The following is a 23,262-nucleotide window of genomic DNA, read 5'->3' as shown; positions in this document are numbered from 1 at the left end:
GAACCTTTGGCATTACTTTAATTATTATTTTATGACTTTATCTGGTAGGAAATTTCAAGTGAATCCTCTGGCTATGTTTTGGATCTTAATTGTTATTTGAAGTTGTCACTCAAAGATCACTGATAGACTATTTTTTTTATTAGAAGTAAAACTCCATGTGTCACGAAAGGCCTAGATTTAGGTGGTAATTGCTGATTGAGAACGCATTTACACTGGAGATCTTATGTCAGGTTCAACCAAGCTGATGATTCATGACCATTATTGTTGTCAGTGGAGATTGTAGGACTGAGAGTAATAGAACAAGGGGGATATTAGGTTCCTCTTTAACATTATTTCTGTTTAGAGTTCTAATTATTTCTGTTTTGATTTTTAAAATGTAATTTTTGAGAAGTTATTATTCAGTTCATGTTTAGTAGTCATTATTTCTGGATATCAGCCATACTTAAAACCCTAACAACAGGAATTCTGTAGATGCTGGAAATTCAAGCAACACACATCAAAGTTGCTGGTGAATGCAGCAGGCCAGGCAGCATCTCTAGGAAGAGGTACAGTCGAGGTTTCAGGCCGAGACCCTTCGTCAGGACTCAGGGTCTCGGCCTGAAACCTCGACTGTACCTCTTCCTAGAGATGATGGCTGGCCTGCTGCGTTCACTAGCAACTTTGATGTGTGATACTTAAAACCCTTTCATCTTTCACCATTAACAAAGAAGGGAGTTGAGCTATGTATGAACTAGAGGCGATCTGGTCTGCAGTGGTGGACGTGTATCACTAAGGACCCATACCATCCAGGACATGTCCTCTTCTCATGACTATCATCAGGGGTGAGGTACAGGAGCATGAAGACACCCACACCAGCATTTTAGGAGCAGCATACTCTCTGCTATAGATTTCTGAACAGTCTATGAGTCCATGAGTACTACCTCACTATTTTGCTCTCTGTACAGCATAATATATAAAAATAGCTATAAATTAAAATAAGAATATAGATTAAATATACCTATATTCTTATTTTAATTTATAGCTATTTTTATATCTTATGCTGTACAGCGTTTTATAAATGGTGCACATTTCAGTCATGGGCTGCTGATCAAGTGGGCTGCCATTTCCTGGATTATGTGGGAGTTCTTGATATTTTGGGCATTCTGATAAGTTTCTGACTTCCAACTTGCAAGTGATTGGAGGGGTTTAGGGTGCCAAGAAGAGAGTTACATATCATAGGATACCCAGCAAGATCAATCAAGGTATGTTAGCAATGGCGGTTAGCGTAACACTACTACAGCACCAGTGACTTGGGTTCAATTCCACTGACGTCTGTAAGGAATTTGTATATTGGCCATGTGATAGTGTAAGTTTCCTTTGGGTGCACCAGTTACTTCTTACACTCCGAAGATGTACAGGGTAGTAGGTTAATTTATCCATGGGTGTAATTGTGCGGTGTGAGTTTGTTGGCTCAGAAAGGCCTGTTACCTTACTGTACCTCTAAATAAATAAATGATCAAATGCTTGCATGCAGCACAGCAGCATACATTTATAAAGCAATTTGATTGCAAGTAGAACTGGTTTCCTGAAATTACGAGGACAACACACACAAAATGCTGGAGGAACTCAGCAGGTCAGGAAAAGGAATAAATAGTTGGCATTTTGGGCTGTGACCCTTGATTGGGACTGGAAAGGAAGGGCGAAGAAGCCAAAACAAAAAGATGGAGTGGGGAAGGAGTACATGCTAGAAAGTGATAGGTGAAGCCGGGCAAGGGGGAGAGTATGTGGATAGGAGAGGGGGAATGAAGGAGTACCTGGTTGGTGATAGGTGGAAAAGGTAAAAGAGTGAAGAAGAAGGAGTCTTTTAGGACAAGAGAGTGGACCATGGGAGAAAGGTAGGTGGAGGGTTACCAGGGGGGAGGAGATAGGCAAATGAGAAGGAGAGAATAGGTATGAGCATGCCAGAATGGGGAATGGAAAATGAGAGGAGGACGAGAGGGGAGAAATTACCAGATGTTAGAGAAATCAATGTTCATGACATCAGGTTGGAGGCTACCAGACAGAATGTGAGGTGTTACTCCTCTAACCTAAGAGTGGTCTCGTCATAGCAGTGGAGGAGGTCATGGACCAACATATCAGAATAGGAATGGGGTTTGGAATTAAAATGGTTTGCCACCAGGAAATCCTACTTATTGCGGATGGAAGTGCTTGACAAAGCAGTCCTCCAATCTCCATCAAGTCTCATCAACGTAGAGAAGGCTGCACCAAGAGCACCGAATGCAGTAGATGACCCTGATAGAACTCACAGGTGATGTTGCCTCATCTGGAAGGACTACTTGTGTCATTGAATGGAGGCAAGGGAGAAGGTGAATGGGCGGGTGTAGCAAATTACTGGTGGCTGGTTGAGAATTTTGGGGCTGATGGAGTAAATGTATATGGAGTGCAAATGCACAGGGTGCATCTTTTACCAGTCATAAAGAGGTGCATTTCAGTGAAAAAGGGAGGGGTGCTGCATGCTTACTTCATCAGAAATTTAAATTTAAATTAAAACATGAGAAAATTTAAGGATACAAGTAGAGTAGATACAGCAATTAAGTAAGGAAAGAACCAACATTGTTGGGTCATGATGGGGATGAATCAAAATTGGTGAAGGCTTCTATCAGAGCATTAAGAGACTTTGGAGCGCTCTTTTCAAAAGGAAGTATAAGTTTTTGAATATTCTTAAGGGCAAAATAGATAAGCACTTGACAAGCAAGGGTGGATGTGAATGCATGGTTGAGGTTATAATTAGATCAGCCATGATCTAACTAAATATACATTAGAAGCTGAGTGGTATATCCAGGCTGTTAGGTCATATGTTGGTTCAGTCAGGATAACAAATTAATAATAATTGTTTCTAAAAAGAAAATAGCAAAGAAATGCCAGATTTCATAGGTCATATACAACCAGCTGTGACCTATTGCCTTCTGTTTTTTGGTAATTTCAGGACACACTATGTTTTCTGTTGAGCATATGCTTAGAATTTCTAAGGATAGGTATTTGTGGTGGTAGCTACCTGTAAACAAAGAACTTAGGGTAGCAAAGGTGCGGCTCTCCAAAAGTGCAGGGAGCACAGGGGTCTCCGAGTTGTTTACCATGCTTATGCTGCATCATGGGTCAAAGGAATATAAAAGGGAGATATCAAAGCATAGAGATGCAGTGATCATAGGAAATTCCATAGGTAGACATTCCTACAGCTTAGAAAATAAGCCATACGTTGTTTATATCTCATTGGTTCCAAGGAAATGCCGCAACTGAGTGTATGCATGACATTCTCTAGGGGAAACTGAGAGATTAGGACCTCAAAATTGTGGTTCACATTGGTACCAATAGCAGGCAGAAAACAGGATAAGGTCATGTAGAGGGATTATTAGAAGTCAGGAAAGAGTTCAGGAATCAAGACCTCTGAGGTAGTAATTTTTGGATTACTTCCTTTGGAATATGTTGGTATGCATAGTAATTGGAGAACATTACAAGAGTTCTAATTCTTAGGGCATTAGGGCACAGCTTCTGTGAGAGGTCATACCTGTACAAGCAGGACATGTTGTATCTCAGTGCACTTTCTAGTGGGGAGAGAACAGGGATTGTTTGAAGGAGGGTTAAAATTAAATTGGTAGGTTTTGAGCACCAGAATGTAGCCATAAAACATAAAAACAGATTAGGCCACTCTGCCTATTGTCTCTGCTTTGCCATTTAAGCATGGCTTTTTTCAACCCTATTTTCTTGCCTGCTCCCCATAACTTTTCACTCCCTTACCAATTAAGAATGTTTCAATCTCTGCCTGAAATACACCCAGTGACTTGACCTCTACCGCCCTCTTTATCAATAGTTTCTACAGATTGGCCACCTTCTGCTGATAAAGTTCCTCCATTGTAGCATTAAAAATGAAAAACAAAACCATAAAGGAAGGAAGGAGGGGAAAAGAGGTAACAAACTAGAGCAAGACATAGTGTGGGGTTTATGTAGGACAGAGAAGGAGAATGTGCAGGAAGGTCTAAGAAGGTTTATGGTGCATGTGCATCAACACATAGTATATTAAACAAAGAGCTGTAGATACAATTAGCCACAGTGTTATGATAAGGTATTAGTAATGGAGGTTTGCCAAAAATTTAGCAAAAAATCAAATTTAGTTTTTTTGGCATTATTCAGGAAACAGAGAAAGGAGGTGGAGAAGTGGTGGCATTCATGATTAAGGAGAATGGGCTAGCTGATCTGACCCACCAACAAGCAGTTATTTGTGTATTGTCAAAACTTGCCTTCATTTCCAGTTGGAAAGTGGCTGGATCATCAGAATAGCCTGCTGAATCACCTTCTTGCCCATTCTTCAACAAGTTCTGTCACTCACTCTGCCACTGGAGCTGGGATCTTTCAGCCTTTTCATCAGGAGATGAGGCCTAACTCTATTAGGGTTTGGCACAACTGGAGTGCTAGATGGCAGGTGGCTTCTTACTGACTGAGAACCCTAGTTATTCCCAGAAAATCTGGCTTAATATTGGACTAGAAAAGCTGTAATTGTTATCCTTAGATAAGAAGATACTGAGAGGGGATCAGACAAAATTATTTTATGACTTAAAAGAACTAGACAGTAGATGGGAAGAAACAGCTTGCATTTTTCAATTGGAAGTTCAAGAACTAAAGAATATGGAATGAAGTTGATTGGCAAACACACCATATTTGATATAAGAAACATTTGGAATCTGGAACATACAGTGCTTTGAAAAAGTATTAAACCCCCAATCAACATACATCAAAGTTGCTGGTGAACGCAGCAGGCCAAGCAGCATCTATAGGAAGAGGCGCAGTCGACGTTTCAGGCCGAGACCCTTCGTCAGGACTAACTGAAGGAAGAGTGAGTAAGGGATTTGAAAGCTGGAGGGGGAGGGGGAGATGCAAAATGATAGGAGAAGACAGGAGGGGGAGGGATAGAGCCGAGAGCTGGACAGGTGATAGGCAAAAGGGGATACGAGAGGATCATGGGACAGGAGGCCTAGGGAGAAAGACGGGGGGGGTGACCCAGAGGATGGGCAAGAGGTATATTCAGAGGGACAGAGGGAGAAAAAGGAGAGTGAGAGAAAGAATGTGTGCATAAAAAGGAGTAACAGCTGGGGTACGAGGGGGAGGTGGGGCCTAGCGGAAGTTAGAGAAGTCAATGTTCATGCCATCAGGTTGGAGGCTACCCAGACGGAATATAAGGTGTTGTTCCTCCAACCTGAGTGTGGCTTCATCTTTACAGTAGAGGAGGCCGTGGATAGACATGTCAGAATGGGAATGGGATGTGGAATTAAAATGTGTGGCCACTGGGAGATCCTGCTTTCTCTGGCGGACAGAGCGTAGATGTTCAGCAAAGCGGTCTCCCAGTCTGCGTCGGGTCTCACCAATATATAAAAGGCCACATCGGGAGCACCGGACGCAGTATATCACCCCAGTCGACTCACAGGTGAAGTGATGCCTCACCTGGAAGGACTGTTTGGGGCCCTGAATGGTGGTAAGGGAGGAAGTGTAAGGGCATGTGTAGCACTTGTTCCGCTTACACGGATAAGTGCCAGGAGGGAGATCAGTGGGGAGGGATGGGGGGGACGAATGGACAAGGGAGTTGTGTAGGGAGCGATCCCTGCGGAATGCAGAGAGAGGGGGGGAGGGAAAGATGTGCTTAGTGGTGGGATCCCGTTGGAGGTGGCGGAAGTTACGGAGAATAATATGTTGGACCCGGAGGCTGGTGGGGTGGTAGGTGAGGACCAGGGGAACCCTATTCCTAGTGGGGTGGTGGGAGGATGGAGTGAGAGCAGATGTACGTGAAATGGAGGAGATGCGTTTAAGAGCAGAGTTGATAGTGGAGGAAGGGAAGCCCCTTTCTTTAAAAAATGAAGACATTTCCCTCGTCCTAGAATGAAAAGCCTCATCCTGAGAGCAGATGCGGCGGAGACGGAGGAATTGCGAGAAGGGGATGGCGTTTTTGCAAGAGACAGGGTGAGAAGAGGAATAGTCCAGATAGCTGTGAGAGTCAGTAGGCTTATAGTAGATATCAGTGGATAAGCTGTCTCCAGAGACGGAGACAGAAAGATCTAGAAAGGGGAGGGAGGTGTCGGAACCTCCCCTCAAGTTTACCTGGTCTATTTCCGACACCTCCCTCCCCTTTCTAGATCTTTCTGTCTCTGTCTCTGGAGACAGCTTATCCACTGATATCTACTATAAGCCTACTGACTCTCACAGCTATCTGGACTATTCCTCTTCTCACCCTGTCTCTTGCAAAAACGCCATCCCCTTCTCGCAATTCCTCCTTCTCCGCCGCATCTGCTCTCAGGATGAGGCTTTTCATTCTAGGATGAGGGAGATGTCTTCATTTTTTAAAGAAAGGGGCTTCCCTTCCTCCACTATCAACTCTGCTCTTAAACGCATCTCCTCCATTTCACGTACATCTGCTCTCACTCCATCCTCCCACCACCCCACTAGGAATAGGGTTCCCCTGGTCCTCACCTACCACCCCACCAGCCTCCGGGTCCAACATATTATTCTCCGTAACTTCCGCCACCTCCAACGGGATCCCACCACTAAGCACATCTTTCCCTCCCCCACTCTCTCTGCATTCCGCAGGGATCGCTCCCTACACAACTCCCTTGTCCATTCGTCCCCCCCATCCCTCCCCACTGATCTCCCTCCTGGCACTTATCCGTGTAAGCGGAACAAGTGCTACACATGCCCTTACACTTCCTCCCTTACCACCATTCAGGGCCCCAAACAGTCCTTCCAGGTGAGGCATCACTTCACCTGTGAGTCGACTGGGGTGATATACTGCGTCCGGTGCTCCCGATGTGGCCTTTTATATATTGGTGAGACCCGACGCAGACTGGGAGACCGCTTTGCTGAACATCTACGCTCTGTCCGCCAGAGAAAGCAGGATCTCCCAGTGGCCACACATTTTAATTCCACATCCCATTCCCATTCTGACATGTCTATCCACGGCCTCCTCTACTGTAAAGATGAAGCCACACTCAGGTTGGAGGAACAACACCTTATATTCCGTCTGGGTAGCCTCCAACCTGATGGCATGAACATTGACTTCTCTAACTTCCGCTAGGCCCCACCTCCCCCTCGTACCCCAGCTGTTACTCCTTTTTATGCACACATTCTTTCTCTCACTCTCCTTTTTTCCCTCTGTCCCTCTGAATATACCTCTTGCCCATCCTCTGGGTCACCCCCCCCCCGTCTTTCTCCCTAGGCCTCCTGTCCCATGATCCTCTCGTATCCCCTTTTGCCTATCACCTGTCCAGCTCTCGGCTCTATCCCTCCCCCTCCTGTCTTCTCCTATCATTTTGCATCTCCCCCTCCCCCTCCAGCTTTCAAATCCCTTACTCACTCTTCCTTCAGTTAGTCCTGACGAAGGGTCTCGGCCTGAAACGTCGACTGCGCCTCTTCCTATAGATGCTGCTTGGCCTGCTGCGTTCACCAGCAACTTTGATGTATGTTGCTTGAATTTCCAGCATCTGCAGAATTCCTGTTGTTAAACCCCCAATCCTTTGTTCTCGTAGATTAGTATTGCAACCAGGGATTTTGATCAATTTAACTGAGGATTTTTATTTGTGAATCATATGTTCTTTTTCTCATAGTAGAGCCGCAAAAAACGGAAATGTAATGCATAAAAAACTAAAAATTCAAAAACTGAAATATCAGCAGTTCAAAAGTATTCATTCCCCTTTGCTCAATACTTAGTTGAACTACCTCTCACAGTTATTACAGCCAGTGGTCTTTTTGGGTAAGTGTCTATTAGCTTTGCACAAAGTGATGGTGTAAGATTTGCCCATTCCTCATTGCAAAATTTCTCAAGCTGTGCCAAGTTAGTTGGGGAGAGGCCGTGAGGTCTTGACAGAGATGTTTGATCAGGTTAAGGTCAGGACTGTGACTGACCCACTCAAGGACATCAATTGTCTTCGTTTGAAGCCTCTCCAAGTTTGCTTTGGCAGTGTGCTTGAGTTATTGTCCTGTGAAAGATGAACCTCCTCCCCAGTTTAAGCTTACTGGCAGATGCTAACAGGTTGTTATCTAGGATCTCTCTGAATTTAACAGCAATCATTTACCCATCGACCACGACCAGATTTCCAGTCCCTGCTGCTGAAAACCTTCCCCGTAGCATGATACTACTTCTACAATACTTTGCAGTGGGGATGGTGTTATCTGACTGATGTGCAGTGTTAGATTTAGACCACACGTACTGCTTAGTGTTGAAGCCAAAAAGTTCCACTTTAGTCTCATCCAACCGCATGATCTTTTTCTACATCTATACAATATCTTCTAAGTGACGCTTTCCAAAGTCTTTATGGGCAAGAATATGCTTCTTTTAGCCAGGGTTTCTTCCTTGCCATTCTTCTATAAATACTCTTTTAGTGCAAGCCCTTAAAGATTGTGGAGCCATGAATTCATCTCCAGTTGCAGCCACTGACTTCAGCAGCTCACTCAGAGTGACTTTTGGTGTCACAGTAGCCTCTCTTTCAAATGCCATTTTTCTCCGGCAATGAAGCTTAGAGGGGCAGCCTGACCTAGGCAGTGTGAGTGTGATTTCATGTTTTTTCCACTTTTTCATGATGGACTTAACTGAGCTCTGATATGTATTCAGTGCCTTTAAGATCTTGTACCCTTCCCCTGAGGATTTGGGCTTTTTGATTATCATTTCTCTGCCTTTTATCCATGACAGAAATATACTTTCATCAGTTGGGATGTCTTGTACATTACTGTGATCATCTCTGAAGTCACGATTAGTGCTACTTACTGGAAACCTATGGTGCTGCTGTTCATTATGGAAGTCTTGCCCATGTTATTGCACTTGATAGCCTAGCAAAAGAGTTCCAAAACTATCACAAGCCATATTTGATTTTCAAGGCTAAGCAACTACTTAATTCTTACTCAAAACATTTACTTTATGCTCGAAATGTGGTAGCTAAAATTTTGGCTCCCCGACAGTCTAGGTTTGTTTACTTATACGACTTTCCTGTCAATCTGAGACAGAAAAAGTTTTAGAGAATGCTCTTTTGTCTTCATTTTGGTCTGGTCTGTTGAAACTCTACTGTACTGTTGGACCTTACAGAGAGAGGAGGTATTTACAGTATTCTTTGGAATTCTTTGAAAACAGGTGATCCTCCAATTTTTGGCATCAACAATTTGGGTGAATTGGTAAAGTAATATATTGCTACAGAGGAAAGCCAATGCAGTAATTACAAAGTGGATGAATACATTTCGACCTTACAATTTTCATTTTTAAGTTTTAGTAAATTGTTAACAGGTTTTAGAATTTTTCTTTTGATTTGACTTGATGCACAATGTTTTGTAGGTTAGCTCAAAAATCCTACTTCAATATATTTTAAGTTTAGAAAATAAGACAGTGAAATGTGAAAATAGTTGTGGGGGCTGAATACCTTTTCAAGGCACTGTGCTGTCAAAATCAGAGAGGTTAAACTCAATTGCGGTGATTAAATAGGACTCTGATAAGCATTGAAAGGAAATAATTTTGTAGGGTCGGGGAGTGAACAGAAGTGTACCTTATTCATAAAAACAATGTACTAGTATATACTTCAAATAGCATATAACCAAGGTGTATAATAAATACATTGTAAACTAACATAAAATTGTTCAAATAAAAACAACAAATTTTGTCAAGTTATATATGTGAATTGTTCAAACGTTTTGAAGAGCCAGTGATATTGTAATTGACCTGATGTCACTGTTAATGTAATCTCAAGGCTGCTGGCCTATTTTGCTGCCATGGTTTCTTTTATCCATGACAGAAATATACTTTCATCAGTTGGGATGTCTTGTACATTACTGTGATCATCTCTGAAGTCACGATTAGTGCTACTTACTGGAAACCTATGGTGCTGCTGTTCATTATGGAAGTCTTGCCCATGTTATTGCACTTGATAGCCTAGCAAAAGAGTTCCAAAACTATCACAAGCCATATTTGATTTTCAAGGCTAAGCAACTACTTAATTCTTACTCAAAACATTTACTTTATGCTCGAAATGTGGTAGCTAAAATTTTGGCTCCCCGACAGTCTAGGTTTGTTTACTTATACGACTTTCCTGTCAATCTGAGACAGAAAAAGTTTTAGAGAGTTGTAGGTTGCTGACTCCATTTATTGTGTCCTTTGTACTTGAAGACTAGATATTATCCAAGGAAAAGACAAGCAAAATGGACGTTCAAGTTTATAAACTCTTGCATAATGGATTGTCCAGTTAGTTGATTGTCCAAAAGGTTCTTAGCCTAGAAGTGGGTTACATAAAATTAATCCTTAGTAAACTGGATAAGATGTCCAGCACTGATGTTCATCTTCTTTTGTGATTTATAGGCTCTGGAGAGTGAGTTTGTTTCCTGCCAGCTTCACCAGTGGATTGATCTAATTTTTGGATATAAACAGCAAGGCCCGGAGGCTGTCCGAGCTCTCAATGTCTTCTATTACCTGACCTATGAAGGAGCTGTCAACCTGAATTCCATCAATGACCCAGTGCTAAGAGAGGTAAATAGTGGCAAAATGTGATGACATGATGCAGCATTGAATGAACCAGCAAAGCTTGTGGGAAACAAGCAAAAATGTTGGGTCACTGGCATAATGTGTCTTTGCTTTCCTATTTTACTTTCAGTAGCCTATTGTGCATAGTGCAACATTACTTGTTCAAGCTACCAATCCCTATCAGAGTCAAAATATTTTCATGGTGGGATCTATATTATAATAGCTTCAAAAATAATATTAGAGCTAGCATCAAAAGATTTATTATCTATTTCTGCCAAGTTGCTATACATGAGGTGATACTTCTGAGATACCTTAACTGTACTCAGACATTATGAGGTATGACAGCTACACCATTACATACCAGGCTTCAACATAGTATGAGAGAGGGAACTTTTTAATCATTCAGTCTTCCAAATGTTTTTTTTCAAATGCTGCTATATATCTTTAATAATTGAAACCATATTAGTGACAGAAAAAATATCAATGCACAGCAGCCAGGCACCAGTTTGTATGCACTTAAGCAGTGTGTAGTTGACTTGCCAGAAGTTCTAAAAAGTCATTAGTGCATTTTCTTTAAGTGAAACTTCCAAGGCACTTTTATGCTGCTCTTATGTATATAATGTCGTTTCAGCTGTAAAACACTACTTGTGGTAGCTGCTTTAACAATCTTCGTAACATTTCAACATCTGTGATTGCTGTACTCCAACCTGGGTACAAACAGTTAAAGTGCTTATCTGGGTTTTTAAAACATGTAAGGAGAAGGTTTAAGTACTTTATACCCCTTTTAAAAGTAGTAACACTATTTGTTTTTATTCTCTCTGTTGCTCATTTTAACAATAATCAGTATTGCTGGTCCCTGAAAGAAAACTGGCTTAGACAAGTGAGGAAAACAAGAATGTGAAATTCCAGATAAGAACATCCACTTCCACTAACTTGTTTTTAATTATCTATCAAAAGGGAAAATTTTGCAGATCAAATTAATTAAGTATATATCTTGGAAATGGTTTTCCTTTGCAAGCACGAGTACCTTCAACGTCCTGCCCTCATTTTGAGTTCAAGTCCTGCTCAACCTATGACAGGTTTCCATTCCTGTGAACTGTTTGTACCCAGGACGGTTTGTGAGTCAGTAATGCGGCCATGAACAGGGATCCCCAATAAGACCATAAAACATGGGAGTAGAATTAGAACAGTTAGCCCATCGAGTCTGCTCCACCATTCCATCATGGCTGATCCCGGATCTCACTCAACTTAGCAAAAAATGCTTGCTCATCAGCCAACAAATCCATCTAATTGATCTTCCAGAATCTTGCTCTTTAATGTATGGGCAGTATGTATGTCAGGTGTTCTGAAGCTGGGAAGGACCTGCACTGAGTATTGGAACAGAAAAAGATAGTGGAGAATCCTATTCTAATCTTCCATTATAGATTTTATTGTTTCTTTAAGAGTTTGGTAAACTTGTGACATTTTGGCCTTCGGGTTCATTTGGAAAACAGATCCAGCAGGCAAAAAAAAAGTGCATGCTCTTTGGTATGTTTGTCACAATGTTCTCCACTGTATCTGTATATATTACACTGCTATTTCAATTGTTGATATTTTCCACAACGTTCTAATTTATCTGTATGATGGGCCATAGAAATTTAATAAATTTAAAGGTAACATTCACGATTGAGTTAATAGTATCAACCCCCAAATTTCACTAAGGGTATGTTCCAGAAAGATAATTACATGTATGTTGAAACATTGTAATTCAAGGCATTTAAATTTATTCAATAGGGTGACTATTATACCAAGATTTGATACATTTATTTATAATAAAATGATTCTAAATACAAAAAAACTAGAATTAAAGCATATTAAGACCTCAGACGCGATGCTGAAGGAACTCAGCCAGTCAGACAGCATTTCTCTGGCCCACTGAGTTACTCCAGCATCTTGTGAGTTGCTCTATTTTACAGCACTTGCAGTCTCCTATGTCTGTCTTTATGGTTGCTAGCTGTTGAGATTACCAAGGGGAAATATCTGGGCTGGGAGAACTGTGTAGCCAACAGTAGGGAGACAACAGCTCCAATCACATCCAGCAATTGGTAACAAGTGCAACTGTAGGATTGGGATGGAATAAGTACTGCCAGTTCCCAGAAGTACCCTTACTAGCTGTGCAATCAGAACTTGCATCTACGTTGTGCCTTTCAAAATATTCAAGATATTTTACAACTAATTTGGTATTTTGAAAAAGAAGCAATAGGTTTAATATAATTGACTGTTAAATTATGCAAAGCAAGTTTCATGAGTAACAATGATGTTGGTTGTTTGAATAAATCGAAAACAGAAATGTTGAAAGAACTCAGCCAGTCAAGCATCATGTGTGGAAAGAAAAGATTAGTTCTGATGAAGGATGTTTGTTCTGAAACTTCAAGTGGTTTCTTTTTCCATAGATGCTGTTTGACTGGGTGAGTTCTTCCCGCATTTTTTTTTTAATTCAGATTACAGAAACTGCAGTTCTGTTCAATTTTTTGAATGTTGTCCATGTTAATGGAAGAGAATATGAATGCATCTGTTCAGCAACTGATCTGAAAAAATCATGATCTTGAAAAACATTTTAAAATGCCATTGCCCTCTATACAAGCAGTAAAATCAAAAATATGTTATAATTTCAAAACTGTTTTAATCTCATAGTACTGGCAAAACTGCATCTCAGGTCAATTTTCCACATTTCATCATCCCTTTATAGTAAACTTTCCTAAAACATTCTCTTTTGTCTCCCCCTCCCCCACCTCTCACCCCACCTGTGTCTGTCATGAAAGCTTCATTTGCTGTGCGCAGAAGCACTGAGATGAGGTTTTGGAGATATAATTTCTTAAGTGTTAAATGTTGTTACTGGACTTGTACATTAAACTGGAAGGAAATTGCCTTTTAAACTCATGAGAGAGCATAGGCCATCAATTTTTTGCCGTTGATGTTTCTGTAGCAGGCAATTTCTTTTTTTTGAGGTCAAGTTGCTAGCTCGACGCTCAACCCAGCATGGATGGAAAGCGTGTCAGAGTAGCCGGCTGGGTTCAAACTTGGGAGCCTTCACTCCGAAGTCCGGCGCTGATGCCACTACGCCACCAGCAGGCACATTAAACTGCCTGCCAACTAATAACTAGCAGTTGACTCAACTGATCCCTAACCTGAGAAGTACTTTTGCTTTCAAGTAGTTTCTCAAGCAGCCCAGCAGCATATGTCTGGTAAAACTGGAACTGGGAAATATGTACAGATAGTAGTATAGGGCCCTACTGAGGCTTAAGTAATGGCTTCCCTCCTATATCCATGTTTTTCCAATGAGTGCCTCATTAATGAAAAGGCTGTATGAAGTCTTCTTTATAAAATTTCATCTGTCCTGAATGGTATAATCTTGAGGGGAAAAAGAAAGCTTTTGCTGACATCAATTAGTTAATTGTATTTTGTTGCATACATGCAATTTGAAAGCTAAAATTTTTGAACATGAAATTTTGTTATAAAGATTTCAGGTTGAAATTAGTGAATTAGTTAACTTTTTTTGGTTCCGCATGCAAACCATCTTTTACTTATTTGAGTAAATGCATATTTTGTATTTAAATTAGCAATGAGGTAAATTATACTCAGTATTTTCTTAGTTTGCATGATTTGGAGCATTGATTACAATTACTGAGTATAGATCTAATCATTTCAAAGCAGGCAGCCTAAGGAATCTTATATTTCATCTGTAATCATGCTCTTAACTATTGCGTTGCTGTCATATACCTTGGAACAACTTACTATTCAAAATTCTGTGGGCAAAATTAAGCCAGGTTTGGCTTGCTGCCATTACTTCCCACATTCCAGCATTGAACTTGGGCTTGGGGGCAAACATCCAAACAGGCTGACCCCTGGCATCAAGTAGGCTCAGGCAGCACACTGCTGTGGTCCTGCTTGTGAAATGCCCTGACAGCTGTCAACAGGAACGAAGTTGATGGGGGAGCCTCACTGCCTGCCAAGCTTTGCAGCAGTTTTTAATGTAGTATCGAATTATTTATTATTTTAAAAATGTATATAGATTTTTTATTTTATTTAGAGATAAAGTGCAGAGCAGGCACTTCCACCCCAACAAACCACGCAGCAACCCATCTATTTAACATAGCCTAATCAGAAGCTAATTTACAATGACCAGTTAAGCTACTAACCGGTACATCATTGAACTGTAGGAGGAAACTAAAGCACCCGGAGAAAACCCATGCAGTCACATGGAGAACTTACAAGCCCTAACCTTTTACCAGATTTGGTGTAGGAATTTTGACACTGTTAATGAGAAATGGGGATAATCAGTCTGTAAATTTGGGAAAAGGAAAGTAAGATAAGTAAATTTTAATGATGATTTACCTATTCTATTCTTTAATAGTCCCTATTATTTTCTTGTGCTAACATATTTTAACTTTTTTTTATCTTATTGAATAATTGGGTGCCACAATAGCATAGCAGTTAGCTCAAGTCTATTACAGTCTAAGTTTGGAGTTCAACATGGCACCATCTGTAAGGATTTTGTCAATGATTTTTTTCCCATTTGCTGCCGCCTAACCGACATCGTGTTTTTATTGTGGTAAAAGCTCTCTTGCCCAGCAGGTTCTGGACTTGACAAGAGCTGGTTTCACTGAGGCATGCTAGTTGGTGAAGTGTTGTGCAATTCACTTTTACTGCAAGAAGTTTGGATTCCAGCTGATGTGTTCATCCAGTCAACCACACTGTTCGTGTTGGCACCCAGACATCATTACAATGAGTGGGCAGCACAAATTGATCAAGGAGCATGTTTTGTAATCAAAAGGCACAGATTCATCATGCAGTACAATCCTTTCACTGATTTTGAAATGATCCAATCTAGTATGATCAGGAAAATTACCAAACATTCAGATAATAATAATGCAGCTTGTTTGAAATGTTTAATGTACACGTGCATCCTTTAAAGGAAAGGCAATTGTGTCTGGAGTAGTTGTTGAGACCTGTTTTGTAATGGATCTGAGTTGAAAAGGAGTGAAGAATGGAAAAGAAAATAAGAGAATAGAATAGATGATATTTTTCAGTAGAGGTACAAAGTTAAATAGTGCACTCTATCCACAGGGTCAGGGAGCCATCTGGTTTGTACTCAAAAGATATTACAGCGCATGGCCATAGGCATTGATTACAAAGCAGAAAACTATGCCACTTGTTCGGTCTCCAAGCCCTTCACCATGTGAGAACCCTTTGGAGATAATAGAGTAATGGTTAAATTACCACATTAGTACAGGAGTTGATGCCAAGGCTTTAGGATTTTGATGCATTATCACACCACTGGTCTCACATGTGTCTTAATTCATTAATCCCCTGCCAGAAGTTTATAACTATCCGGACCTGCACCGAATGTTCATTATGTTGTAATACTCTTTCAAACTTGGTACTGCCTGCTAACTGGTATATCTCAAATTTGTATATACTGCTAGTTAATCATGCTGGCATGTTTAATTGAGTGCTGGCACAGACAATGTGGACAAGGACTGGTTAGCCAAGCTAAAGGTGCCAACTGTCAGGGTCGAGTAATGAAGTGCTGAATGCATTAAATGCTGAGGGGCATTGTGGTATTTAACCTAAACTTGAAGCACTTTGTGTTTAAGCACATTGTGTTTTAGCACAAAAGTGCTAGAGAACAGTATGTTTCCGCTTCTGTGGCAGCAAACGATTGTTTCCACTGGGAATATGGATGCCACAGTTTATTCTTGTACTGTACTCATGCAAATTCAGGTGGTTAATGTTATAGCTAAGCTATTAGTATTCATTGGGGGTGTCATCGCCAATGAACTGGACTTTGACAACTTGCACTCATTCTTCAATTACACTTTACTTATTTGTGCTCAAGGAAAACAGTTCAAAGTCTGTAACTGAACAAGTTTAAAATTGTCTATTTTTATACAGTTATTGATCCAATAGAAACTTTGTGTGCACCTAAATCCTGGTATTTGCATATGTAAGTACCAGTCATAACATGTTACAGGTGTTAATAGCCAATAAAACCTATGCGTTAAAGGCCAATCTCCAGAATTAGTAAAATAACTCTCCACTAGCTACCAAGTGTCAACAAGCTTTTGTCAGCATCTTTATCTTATCTTGGTATACTTGGTGACCTTTCGGCTCAGGTTTGAAGAGAAAGGCTGTACTAAGGAGAGTCAGGCTTTCAAAAGCCATGTTTAGGTTGGATGACTATACTATGTATGTGTACCATCTCTGTCAGTTTGTCATCTTGAATCTTGCCTTACTGAACTTCCACACTCCCCCACCTTTTTGTCTTCCAAAGAACAGGGGCCTTGGCCAAGGCTCAATAGCACAGAGCCTTTGAAGCTCTTTCGTGACAAGGAGCTCCTTAGTGACCCTGTCATTTACTTTGTCAAGAGAGGAGGGTTGCTGAATTATAATGGACGCAGCTGTTCTTTGGGCTATCATCCCATAAATTAATTTCAGACGAGATTAAAACAAATATCACAATTCCCTTTCCGACTGTATAATGGAGTCTAGTAGGGAGTGAAGCCAGTTAACGGGTCCCCAAGGTGAAGATAGGGTGCTATGTAACTCCTGCCTAATCTTTCTGATCTTGTCAGCTCCAACTGAATATGCAGCCAAATCAGTGTTCTGAGATAAATATCATTGATGTACATTCAATACTCCTGGCCAATAGTGGCACAAGTACCATCCTTCTCAGCCAACAGGAAGTCCAGTGGTAGTCAATTTTGAAGTTGCACAGTACGGCCTGCCACCATTTCAGCTGTGATGTCTTTAGTGGCCTGGTGTATGTCACGTAACACTACTGTTATTTCATTAGCCAATTTCTCCATGAGGTAATTCCATACTTAGGCAAAAGACTACAGACTACCCAAAACTTATAATTCATAATCATTACTTAAGTTGCAAGCAGTAATCATAGGATAATTCAGTTAGTCAATTGTCATAGTCCTTCTTGATCAGTTTCCTGGTTTAGTAGCCCAGCTGGTTTAATGTGCAATTAATGATGTATGGAATCACGTCAGCTTCCCTTGGAGCTTCACGCAGTATATCTGGTCAGCAGAATTTGAAATGGGTCTTACCACAGGGGCTCAAGGCAATACGTTTATTGGTAGGATCTCACCAGTACCCTATCTCCCCACTATTAGGGTTGACACTCTGCAGCATCATGACTTTCAGCCTTCAGGTACCTGTTGATGGAAGGCTTTAAGAGTTTGAAGTAGTGCCATACAATACTGCAACATGTTTTCAGTCATAGTATGGATTTCCATTTGTTTGACCAAAGAGGGAGGAGTGAACAGTAAACACATGGGATGTCCCAACACTATCTCATGTGGAGATAAGTTTGGAGGACAGCACATTGTCGGAGTTTTACTGCAGTTCAATAACATATCCCACAGGTTGTTAGGATTGCTGAGGTACAATTGTGATAAGTGATTCTTGCTCCAGAGAGTATAAAGGTATTCTGTTGAGATTTCTGTTTCACCTTACTACCATTCTACTCTCGTCTTAACCTGGGAGCTAAACAACAAAGGTTATAACTGCTCATACAAAGATGATGTGATATAAAGCTGTGCCTCTAGATCCAGAACTGCTAGAGATGCTTCTCCAAGGTCAGCTGAAGTTTCCATCTCTGCAGTTCGACGTCTTTCTACTTGTCACATTGACACGACTGCTGGTAGCTTTGCATGTGTTTAGGCAAGTAGAAGTTCCAAGAGGGGAGGAATCAGGGCATATATTTGTTTCAGCTGTGGTATGATATTATTTATAAACTTGATTTGCAATGTTTATTTGCGCTACTCTTCATTTTTCCATTATGGTCAAGATGGGCAATGTGACGATTGGTGACAGAGTGAAGATAAAGAGTGTGGGACTATTGATGATGGGGAAATTTGGGTTTTCCAATCACTGGTATCTCACTTGACGCAGTTCTTCATATACAGTGTCCACAGAAAATGGCAAATACAGTTGTTGCCTTCCTTTCTTTACCTCTTACTCTCTTTTCTCCTTCTCACCATTGTGACCTCTGCTTAATCTGCTAGAAAAGCTTTTTTTTCCCCAGGGGAAACCTGAAAAATTTCTGCTCTGTAGCAGAAACTGAATTGAAGCCTGGGGAATAAAAAATCAGTGCAGTCTGCCCTGTAGTCTTTCACAGTTTCAAACAACCATGAAAATACTAAACAGATTATAAAATTGCATTAACAGCCATAATAAATTAGCCAAAATCTAAACTGAAAGAAGTTGAATCTCTAAATAGGGCAGGTGATGTTGTTCCTCTTGCTTAATGTTGAGAAAGGGTATTGGCTGGAGCGGTCAAATGATATTACTAACTTCAGATCAGCAATGTGCATTGTTGGTGATGTGGCTCATTGGCAGAAATATTGATGTGCATATCAGATACAACTTTAATCTCCAAACAGCAGTTTAATGTAATATTTTGTATTTTGAAATATAATGCACTTCTTTAGTTTGAAAAATGCGACTGTTTCATTTCTTATATTGTGAAAATATATGTTTTGCATGGAGTGCGTAACTTTTAAATAACAGCATCGAGTACAAAGAGTAAAGAGCTACTTCGAAAACATTGATTTGGCAAAGAACAATAGAATTGTGTCCCACTCTGAACACCTTAGAGGGATTCAGTGAAGGTTTCTGCGAATAGTTCCAGTGATGAGAGATTTCTACATGGAAAGATCAGAAAAAGATAAGAGCAGTTTTTGACAGAGGTGTTCAAAATCCAGCAAGATCTGGATTGAGTAAATAAACTGCAACTTTTCCCATTGATGGAAGGATTGAATTGCAAACAACAATGATTTAAGATAATAGGCAAAAAAACCTAAAAGGAACGTAAAAAAATCTCTTCATCTAGTGTGGTGGAATGCACTACCTGACAGTATGATGGAAGTAGGTTAATTTGTGGTTTTTTAAAAGAATTATTTAAGAGTTTGAAGTTGGAAGGAATAGGGGGCAATGAGATAGGAGCAGAACAACATTGCTTGTACAAAAAGCCTCCTCTGTTAACATTATCGAAGGCAGCTGGGAGTTTTGCTGCTTCATTATTTTTCTACACAAGAGTTTTTGTTTCCCTTTTTATTTTCACTTTGTTTTCTGATTTACTTCAAAACAGGTCAAAAGGTTCGAAGGTTCATTTTATTGTCAAATATATACAACTCTGATATTTGTCTTCTCCAGATAGCCAGATACTTCAAATTTTATTACTGTGAATATCATTTTAAATTGGAAGAACCTATGACTAATCCCCGAGTCCAACTGAAATAAGATCTATTCCAAACAAAGAGTATTGTCTATACTTTGCATCATGAGGATTTGGAATCATTGTCGCTTAGAAGGAATAAATAAAACAAACATAAGGTGACTTGAGGGATTTTTAATATGAAAATTGTTAAACATTTTTATATTGAATGTAAACTATCAGTTCATAAAATAACAAAAAATTTATAACATTTAGTCTTTATACTCTAAATTTACAGCCTAGTTTAATAATCTGCATATTCCTTAAATGTGCTTTACCCTGATTTTATTTTGAGTCTCCTTGCAAAGTTGGGTTAAATTGGGTAATTTCTGTTTAATCTAACATATCATTAATTTTACAAAGCATGGCTTTGTCCTTCCACAGAAGCATGGTGTCAATCTGCATTATTTGGTAAGCAAGCTCCTTATTTGCAAAAGGCATTCTGCTATTGGTATGCTAATTGCATTAATAACATAACAGAAGTACTTTGAACACATGAATTGTAGTCATTTTAAGATGAAAACCCACCAATATCTTCCACAGTGGATTAAGTTTAAACAATATATATCTGACTTGCCCGCAGTGTCCAACTACTGAGAAGCTAGACACTTCTAAATAAAGTTGAAAAGTTTCAGTGGTGCACCTATGATTTCTTTTTATTGATCAATTAGGAATTACTGGGTCTTAGATATAATGAATATCAGAGAATGCTTGGCCCTAGCTCAGAACCATTCATTGAAAGAAAGTCTGTATACTCTCAGCTTGGCAGATCGCATAGTCCATATATCTAGTTAGTTCTCATTTGAACAACTTTATTATTTGATGCCTCTAGGAGCTGATTGGTTGTTGTAATCATTATTAGGTATTAATTATCATATTTATCTTTGCTTCTCTCTCACCATCTAGGATGAGAATGGTGGTAAATTTAGAGAAGACTGATGAAGAAAGTACAAGGGAACTGATTTTGTTTGGCAGCATGGTTGGCATACAGAGTGCCTGGGGTGCCTTGCTCCCAACTCAGGTCACTGGTTCAATGCTTTTTATAAGGAATTCTCTTGCCCTATTCCCAGGCTACTGCTGATACTGTGAAGATGGGGATGATTAGTGATGTAAGCTGGGAACTCTGTAGTGTGGGTTCCAGCTGGAGCCTCCTGTTCCTTCCCCCTAGCTTGGGCCCCATATATGCCATTTCTGTGCTCTCTCTTTTTCATAGTGAAGGTATTTATTTTGTACTACACGGCTAGTTGTTTAAGCTAAAAGACAGAATGTGAATGTATATAAATATTATTTCTGATGATTGCACTAATTCAATTAATCAGAAGGCTTTTACATAAAGGAGCAAGGTTTAATTTCTGAGAATGTACTGTTTTACTAATCTGTTACTGTGCTAAGCAGAGAAGTAACTAGTCAAACCATTATTGTGCCTACTCCAAGGGACTCCATTAATAGGCTTTGAAGAAATGTAGTGCTTTTCAAATTGCAGTTTAATGGCTTTTCTATTAGAAACAGTGAGACTTCAAGGCTAGATTCTAGGAAACATTATTATTTCCTTGTGGGTTTTGATATACTCTGCTTCAAAACAACCCCTCAAATATAGAATTATATAAACTCAATACTGATGCTTCAATTTTATTAAAATGGTTTTGCTTTTATAAACTAAGTGTGTATCTTGACAGAGTCAGGAGGTACGATTTTCAGAGGAAGATAATACACATATTTCCATTGTAAATAAAACAAATAAGTTTCTGCATGCTGGACACAAAGAGAGGCAACAAAATATTTTGAACCATATTTTGGAAACTGGATTCTTGAATCTGATAATTTTTTTGTGCCTATTTCTTTACTGGTCCTTTGTGGGTATCTTGGTTAGAATTTTGTCCATTTAGTTGATAATGTTATTTCTGCAAAACTAAATTTCACGACTTATGCCGCTGATATTAAACCTGATTCTGACCATTGTGGTAAAACTTAAGAACATTTGGTAGCAATCATGATGCTTGGATAAATGAGCTTCTGAACTATTTGCTCAATTGTTGATCAGTAATCAGCAACATTAGATTAATTACAGGAAATTGACTACTGCTTTTCAACCCAGTTGAAACAGGCTTGAGTAACTGATTGGAATCAAGTTTCCTTATAAGAATTTTTAAGATTAAGCTGACAGCTTTTTCCCTCATAATTTAGAATTCTGAAGTGAATCTTTTCTATCATCAAGTATATCTTAAATGATAATATTTGGTTATTTGGTTAAGTTTAAAAAGGAGATAGTTACATTAGAGTTGCTTTGTCTTTTTTCAAGGCAGAATTATTTTCCTCTTCATTGCATTAAGAACTACAAATCATTTATGGAGAATATAATAGAGAAAGCATATATTTAACAAAAATAATTTCATGGTGTGATTGCTAGACACAGCATACTGTTAAATTAGTAGACTTAGTGATGCAAATCAAACTGTATATGGATTCCCATTTTTGAATCTCAACAAAAAAAATCTGAATGTCAGTAAGTTGATTCATCTTTTACAAGATTTTGGGGTTTTACTACTTCCAGAGGATTTTTGCTTTTGTCTTAATTATATTGATGTCACTGGCAACCTCAGTATCTATTGTCCATGGTAGCTTTACAGGGTTCAATTCCCATTGTTATGTGTAAGAATTTTGTACGTTCTTCCTATGGCCACATGGGTTCCCTCCCACAATCCAAAGACTTATAGATGAGTAAATTATGGGAATGCTATGTTAGTACCAGAAGCACGCTAACATTTGGCGATCTGCCTCCAGCACATCCTTATACTATGATGGTCCTTGATGCAATTGACACATTTCACTGTGACAAATAAAGCTAATCATTAATTGTTCCAGAACTGAGTGCATTGTTAGATCATTTCAGAGGGCAGTTAAGAGTCAGCCACATCAGCCTGGAATCATATATTGGCCAGACTTGATGAGAATGGCACATTTCCTTCTCTGAAGCATATTTGTTATTATAATTATCTGGCAATTTTATGGTTATCATTACTGTTACTGGATTTTTAATTCCAAATTTATATATTTTATTACTTGAATTTAAATTCTTAATCTGCCCTGGTGTGACTTGAGATCCCAGATCAAAAATCCAGGGTTCTGGGTGTTATTAATTCATGTTATCAAAGAGAATTAGAAGTTTTTGTGAGAGCATGTGACAGGGTTCCTAGAGATCTTTGTAATGATTTATGAGTGTGACATAACTTGATACAAAAGATTTAAACTTGGAATTATATAAGTTAAATCAAAGTGAATGGAAGTGCATAATTAATTAACACAATGCATTTTTATTCTTCTCGAAAGTGTCATCAATGTAAGATCCTTTCCTTTTGTTGGACAGGTGGACATAGAATTGAGGTTGCAGTCTCCAGAGTAAAGATAGAAATCAAGTATTTAGAAAACAATGTCAATGAGTTGTAAATTCATCATACTTACTATCATAGGGATTACTGAAATC

General features: G+C 39.5%; 1 protein-coding gene across 2 annotated transcripts in view; it reads left to right on the top strand.

The window, feature by feature from the left end:
- lrba (LPS-responsive vesicle trafficking, beach and anchor containing) overlaps positions 1-23,262 on the top strand; it is an 849,775-nt gene that overhangs the window by 718,563 nt on the left and 107,950 nt on the right. For both annotated transcript variants that reach the window (XM_063046460.1, XM_063046459.1), the window contains exon 47: positions 10,352-10,519. In XM_063046460.1, coding sequence (XP_062902530.1) covers positions 10,352-10,519 — 168 coding nt within the window. The remainder of the gene's footprint in view (positions 1-10,351; positions 10,520-23,262) is intronic.

Source organism: Mobula hypostoma, chromosome 4 (genome assembly GCF_963921235.1).
Source record: "Mobula hypostoma chromosome 4, sMobHyp1.1, whole genome shotgun sequence".
NCBI lineage: Eukaryota > Metazoa > Chordata > Chondrichthyes > Myliobatiformes > Myliobatidae > Mobula > Mobula hypostoma.
Note: the sequence above shows the minus strand (reverse complement) of the source record. Positions and strands in the feature narration are given on the sequence as shown.